Source organism: Acanthamoeba castellanii, assembly GCF_000313135.1.
Source record: "Acanthamoeba castellanii str. Neff unplaced genomic scaffold scf7180000084759, whole genome shotgun sequence".
Lineage (NCBI taxonomy): Eukaryota > Discosea > Longamoebia > Acanthamoebidae > Acanthamoeba > Acanthamoeba castellanii.
Window position 1 is genome coordinate 175,154 of NW_004457640.1, and position 6,107 is coordinate 181,260.

Consider the following 6,107-nt stretch of genomic DNA (forward strand, 5'->3'; position numbering starts at 1 on the left):
CATCGTGGCTCTCTCGGTCGGCCGAGAATTGCAAAGCCTTGCCGAGCGTTGTTGCCAACTTGCGTCTGCCTCGCGGCCGTCAGCAGCAGAGGTGATGCGCGAGCTTCAGTACCTTCACTCGAGTACGTGCCTGTCGTCCATATCGTCGTGTCGCATCGCGCTGTGTTTAGCAGACTGAACTGACCCGTCGAGGCGCTCGATTGCAGAGATCTCCGCGCACGAGAGGGGACCCCTGCGATTTGCGCCAGAATCGGTCGTCACAAGCCTTCGATCAATGTGCAGATGTACGCCCATGTGTGCATGTGATGTGTGGAGATGTTACATACATGACTGACCGAGCGTTTGGCATGGCATCAGTTGTCGGCCCAGAGGACTGCTTCGAGAGGGGTGAGGGAATCAGCATCGGGACCCGCGGTGAGATCCACGAGATGGTATTGGAAGAAGGAGCCGAGGTAACCACGGTTGCCGCCCGAACTGTAAACAAGAGGCACATCACCGACGAGCAATTGCTGACGACAGTTACCCAGGCCATGTACGCATGCCACCAGCACACGCACACGCACACGCACACGCACACGCACACGCACACGCACACGCACACGCACACGCACACGCACGACATGACGTGTTGACAGGAGAAATGGTGATGCAGGAGACTCGATCACGAGAACGTCATCAAGCTAAAGGGCGTGAGCGAACATCAAGATGGCTTTTCTTCACGGAGCTGGCTGAGCATAGAAGCCTGGGCCACTACATACGAAAGCATGCCAATAGACTCACCGCCACCGACAAAGTAAAGCTCGCGCTCGGCGTGGCCCTGGGCCAGAGCTACCTCCACTCCCGAAACCCGCCCTTCGCGTGCGGTGCTACTCTCCCCCCCCCCCTCTCACGCCTTGCGCGAACGCACACTCATTCGCACCCCCACGCATTCGCACGCAGACCTGAGGCTGCGCCGAGTGGTGGTGATGAGCGACAACACGCCAAAGCTGACCAAATTCACGGCCTTGACGCCCGGCCAAGAAGCGGAGATGAGGATAAAGGAGGACGTCTTCATATTCGGCAAGCTGCTGTGGGAACTCCTCACGGAGCGTCTGCCCTACGCTGACCCTCGCGACACGCTCGAGTGGTGGGCTGTTAGTGAGTTCAACCGGCCAGCGCTCGATGATGAGCGCATCACGAGGCTGCGGCGCGGGAAGAAGCTGCAGGATCTCATTGGCCAATGTTGGCGCCAGGAGGCAAGCACAAGACCTTCGGCGGATGACGTCGTCAAGGAGCTAGCGGCCATTCTTGCGCCATCGACCATGGAGCAGCTGCTTGCAGGTATGTCTGTCCTTCTTCTCCCACCCCCTAATGAGTAGCTGATCCTCTCTTGACACCACACAGATCTCCGTGCCCTTGCTAAGGTGCTATCAGTTCTGGTTGCTTCATGTGTATTGTTACTTTTCTTGGTGGTTGAGCTGTGCAGGAGCATCAGAAATTGGCATAAACATAAATAAAGCCCAATGCACCAGGACACCCAGCACTTTGTCTCCACAACTGGCATCTGGATGGCCCAAGTTGAGATGAGACTTGTCTTCTCTCCATTTTGTTTGTTGTTTGTGTTGGATGGTACAAATTGTGGGGTCTCATCAACCATGCCACAATTTTCTGTTATGCATTATACATTTATATTTCAGTTTGACAACATCAAACACCTCACCAACAGACATGCCTCCAGCTTCACCAAGTTTCCCCCCAGCAAAGGGAACAACTTCAGTAAGGAGGACAAGGCACATGTTGTGCAACTTCAGAAGTGCTACAAGCCACTCAAGGTGGTTATTGGAATCTGCATTGTCACCCTGAAGCCACCAACCACTGGATGTAGGTGAGGTTGTAGCCACCAGCAGAAGTTCTCTTCCACAGGCCAAACACACAGTGTGCTGGCCAGCTCTTCCACCTCTTCCACTTCCTCTTAAGGCTGAAAGCAGCACAAGTCCCTTGGTTAAATGTTCACTTCATCCCACTTAACTCCAATAAATTGCTACTTTTTTCTTTGATACCCTCACATCACCACTGCCCACTTCACACACAAAATGCCAAAGTGCACCCTGTTTAACTTGCCTTTTCCCCCATGTTTTGGTATCCAAAGACACATTGTGTGTACAATTTCGAAAAATCAAAAAGTGGCACTGTCACTTTTTAACAAGCACTGTGTTTTATGGTCAATATGAGCTGCCATCTGCACATATTTATTTATCACTAATTTGGTGGTGATGGTGGCCAAGATGTGGTCAATGGTGTGGATGAGCAGGCTTCCAAGTAGGTGATCCTTTCAATACCACCTAGATCTCCTTGCTAAGGTGCTGGGTGTGCTTGTGTTGGTCACCTTCATCATGGCCAAGCTGGTGTCTGGAGGGCCTGCCAATTGTGGCAGAGCATACATCTCCTCAACCTGTTGGGGCCATTCCAGGCCACCTGGTCATCTGCTTGGCTGCACCTGGCTAGTGGTGTTTCTCCTACTGGTTGCCACATGGGTCTTTCTCCCCATCATTTTGGTTCTCTGGGTGGTCATGCCGTGCAGGAGGCGGTAAAGCCACAAATACACTTCGAGTTTCTCCAGCATAAAAAACCTCACCATCCGACGGCAGCCGCAAGGTAACGACGATGTTCATCATCATCTTCGGTTGGTGTAATGTTTGATTGTAAGAATGCAATTTCATTCGGTTGCTTTGCGCTCGACAGGCGGCCCAGGTGGTACTGGGCTTGCTTGTGGCCCTTCCGAACGGCCTTGGTCCACCAGCCCAGGACCTCGTCCGCGTTCCGCTCCACGCCGAAGCCGCCCGCGTACATCTTGCCCAGGAGGAACTGCGCGCCGGCATGGCCCTGGCGGGCGGCCTTGTCGGCCCAGCCAACAGCAGTCTCTGCGCTCTGGGCCACGCCGTGGTGTCCCTTAATGTACGCCTTGGCCAGGCGGTACTGTGCCACAGCATCGCGTTCCTCCGTGGCCCGCTTCTTCAGTTGTGCGAGATTCCACGCGTCGACCAACTTTTCGACCGGAAAGGGCGCCGCCGGACTCGCCAAGATCGTCTGGCCACGCCACTCACCGACGGCTTGCCACGGCCCTTGGATGGGAGGGAATGCTGCCGCCTCCTGCGCCGCCTCTGCCTCCACAGTGTCGATTACACAAAACGGAGGTCCAGTGGAGGTGCAGTCAGAGGAGGGCGTACGCTTCAGTGCGCAGTTTTTCGTTCAGTGCGTCGACGGGGTCTTGCTCCTCCTCTTCCCTGTTTTCCTCCTGCCTCTGCTCGCCCCCCTCTGGTTGATCGCTGCTGAACGGCGACTGCTCCATCTCCGACTTCTGCAAAGGAACTGCAGTTCCGGCAGAGCAAAAAGGACAGAGGGTAGGGAGAAAGTGGGGGGGTACAATGCAAGTTCTTGTTTGTTATTTTGTTTGGTTCGTGGGAGTATCTGCTATTCGACTTAAAAATAATATATTAATAATAATGTCATTTAAGGAACGCACACAGAGCTGCCGTGCAGCGGCTTCTTGGATACATCGTCAAAAAGATGGAAGACAAAGCAGGGGTGCCTGCTGGACTCGACCTGCCTGACGAGGTGTGGGTTGCCGTGTTCGGGTTGCTGGAGCCCATCCACACGGCCGCGGTCACCCTCACCTGCCGTCGGTGGCGCGCCGTGTTCCACTCCGACCCGCCCCTGTGGCGCGCCTTCCACGACCAACTGCTGGGCGGCCCCCTCGTGCCCGCCCTGCTCACCGCCCCCGCCCTGCCCCTCAACTACCCCGTCCACTTCACAGACTCCGATGCCACGTCAGCATTTGGCAGTGCCGCCTTCCAGACGGGCATGGGCAGGTACCGAGTGGTCGGCAGGCCCTTCGAACGTGACCGGCTGAACCGCAGGCTGCGGCGAGTCGAGCACGAGGCCTGGTTCGGCGCCGACGAGTGGCGCGCAGCCTTGGAGTGGAAGGTGCGGCGCGTGCGCAAGTGGGGCGTGTCACCCGAGGGCCGGCTCGAGTGGGCCGCGCGGCTCGGGTGCACGCGGCTCGTGGCCACGCTCCTCCGGCGCTACTGGCGCGAGCTGTCGATCACCGCCCGCGCCTCGACGGCCGTCACCAAGGCCCTCCGCGCTGCCGCCTGCGCCAATGACGTTGAGAGCGTTGAGGTGCGTGTGTTGTGTACCGTGTGTTGTGCGTGTCGTGTGTCGTGTGTGTTGCTCATCACAACATTCACAGGTGCTCATTCAGAGAGGCGCACTCACGAGTGGGCAGCCGACAAGAACAAGTTTGGGTCGCGGACTTGAAGAGGCACTGATGGGCTATGCGCCGATGCTGGAGGCCGCGCGCTGGGGCAACCACGAGCTCATTCAGCTCCTCCACGACCACAGCCTAACCGGCAACTCCAAATCAGAGGCCTTTCCGGCGCTCCTTGTTGCGAGTTCGGTATTACTGGTCGACACTCCCTGTTGCGTTTTGAGCCTAGTCTAACACACACACCACATACACAACCAGCTGGGACCATACAAAGGTGGTAGCGCAGCTGGCAAAGCTCTACAGCCTCAGCAGCTCCACACTCGGATTCGGATTCGGCATCCGCCCGGCCTTAACTCCTCAACAGTTCGTTGTGATGCCCGACGTGGAGGCGCGAAGCGCGGTATGCCGCGCTGCGCGTGGTGGGCATCTGCCCGTGGTGCAGCTCTTTGGCCCCGAATTCCACAAGACGCTGGCTCCCGGGTACGATACGATCAACGACAACACACACGACACGACCATGCGACACGACACGAGCTCAAGACCAGTTGGCGCACACAGGGAGTTATGCAACGCGCTGTGGTCGGCTGCGAAGGAGGGGCACAACGAGGTGATCGAGTACCTGCTCGACTGCGGGGCCGAGGTGACGTCCCCCTCGCCCATAGAGGCCTACGCGCGGCTGCCCAGCACGGCCCTGCGACCGGCCACCCTGATGAGGCTCATCACTGGTGCGACGCCACGACCACCTTGCCTGTCTTCTCTTTTTTCGCTCATGTTGTGCCGTGTGACGTGTGACGTGTGCCGTGTGCCGTGTGTGTTGGTGCGTGTGGCGTGTGCGATGGGAACAGCCGTGCCTGACCCTAATGGCGGGTTGTTGGCGGAAATGCCTATTCTGGTGTGGGAGATCTACACGGCGCCTGGCCTCGCACCATTGGAGGGCCGCGTCGCAGTGTACCGGCTGCTCGAGGAGCGAGGCGCCGACATCAACGCCATCTGCTTCGTCCCTGGCATCGGCACCACGTCGCCCCTCCGCCACGCTGGTACGAACACTGATCACACTTTGTCTCCACTACGCTCCACAGTATTGAAGTTGTGGTACGCGTGTGCGTGTGCGGTGTGTGCGTGTGCGTGTGCGGTGCCAGTGAGCAAGAGCAACGAAGAAATGGTCGAGGCTCTACTGAAATGCGGCGCCGATCCACGGCGATTGTTTGGACACTCCTGCTCGACCGACAAGGCCCAGTACGACGAGTCCTCTCCCGCTTGCTTCTATCCCTCATTGCTCTGACCTTATGCGTACTGCCCCCTCCCCAAGGCGCATCGACGCGCTGCTGGCTGCGCACCGCGACGCGGGTGATGCGGCGTCGCCCCGGGGCGTGACCTCTAAGCGCAAGCGCCCCAGTTCACCGACACCCCAGGCACACCAGACCGACGAGCCCGAGGCGCCCACCCACCAGAAACCCAAAAAACGCGCTGTGGACGATCAGTCGTGCTAGAAGGTAAGAGTTGGGCAGGCCCAAGCTGGCCTTGCTCTTCCTCTTCTTCGTCACATGTTGTGCCGTGGTGCACCCTTCCTCCTTCGTATTTCGCATAAAACACAAGAATTTTGGGTGAAGATCAAAGTCGTCATCGCCACAAATGCACAGCGACAGCGATAGTAGCGATGGAGAGGAAGGGGGGTCGGTTCAGAAGGTAATCAACTGCGAGGAATGGTTCGTGAGGCTTACGGGCTACTCGGAATCAGACTGGAGGCGCAAATCGGACAAGGGCATTCGACAGGCCGAGGATGGAAGCCTCATCATTACCAACCTCAAGAATAAGAAGACGTTTAGTGCGGGCACCTTCACGCTGCAGCGCCTGGGCGAAC

At 57.7% G+C, this 6,107-nt stretch overlaps 4 protein-coding genes across 4 annotated transcripts in view; 3 read left to right on the forward strand and 1 right to left on the reverse strand.

The window, feature by feature from the left end:
• Nucleotides 1-428: 428 nt before the first annotated feature.
• Nucleotides 429-1,486, forward strand: ACA1_397250 (enhanced disease resistance 1, putative; the record flags this gene model as incomplete). Its single annotated transcript, XM_004351604.1, has 5 exons — nucleotides 429-532; nucleotides 739-863; nucleotides 940-1,320; nucleotides 1,384-1,403; nucleotides 1,466-1,486. 5 exons carry the CDS (start codon nucleotides 429-431, stop codon nucleotides 1,484-1,486), a joined length of 651 nt encoding a protein of 216 aa, XP_004351656.1.
• A 1,124-nt stretch (nucleotides 1,487-2,610) lies between these two features.
• On the reverse strand, nucleotides 2,611-3,328 carry ACA1_397260 (Sel1 domain containing protein; the record flags this gene model as incomplete). Its single annotated transcript, XM_004351605.1, is given in 3 exon segments — nucleotides 2,611-3,066; nucleotides 3,084-3,129; nucleotides 3,207-3,328. The coding sequence occupies 3 exon segments, from the start codon at nucleotides 3,326-3,328 to the stop codon at nucleotides 2,611-2,613; spliced, it is 624 nt and encodes a 207-aa protein (XP_004351657.1).
• Nucleotides 3,329-3,546: 218 nt separating this feature from the next.
• ACA1_397270 (F-box domain containing protein) lies at nucleotides 3,547-5,736 on the forward strand (the record flags this gene model as incomplete). Its single annotated transcript, XM_004351606.1, has 8 exons — nucleotides 3,547-4,158; nucleotides 4,265-4,435; nucleotides 4,533-4,646; nucleotides 4,689-4,726; nucleotides 4,805-4,971; nucleotides 5,092-5,283; nucleotides 5,386-5,482; nucleotides 5,556-5,736. 8 exons carry the CDS (start codon nucleotides 3,547-3,549, stop codon nucleotides 5,734-5,736), a joined length of 1,572 nt encoding a protein of 523 aa, XP_004351658.1.
• Nucleotides 5,737-5,878: 142 nt separating this feature from the next.
• ACA1_397280 (uncharacterized protein) overlaps nucleotides 5,879-6,107 on the forward strand; it is a gene marked incomplete at both ends in the record, with an annotated part of 3,659 nt that continues 3,430 nt past the window's right edge. The window contains one exon of the mRNA XM_004351607.1: nucleotides 5,879-6,071. Coding sequence (XP_004351659.1) covers nucleotides 5,879-6,071 — 193 coding nt within the window. The remainder of the gene's footprint in view (nucleotides 6,072-6,107) is intronic.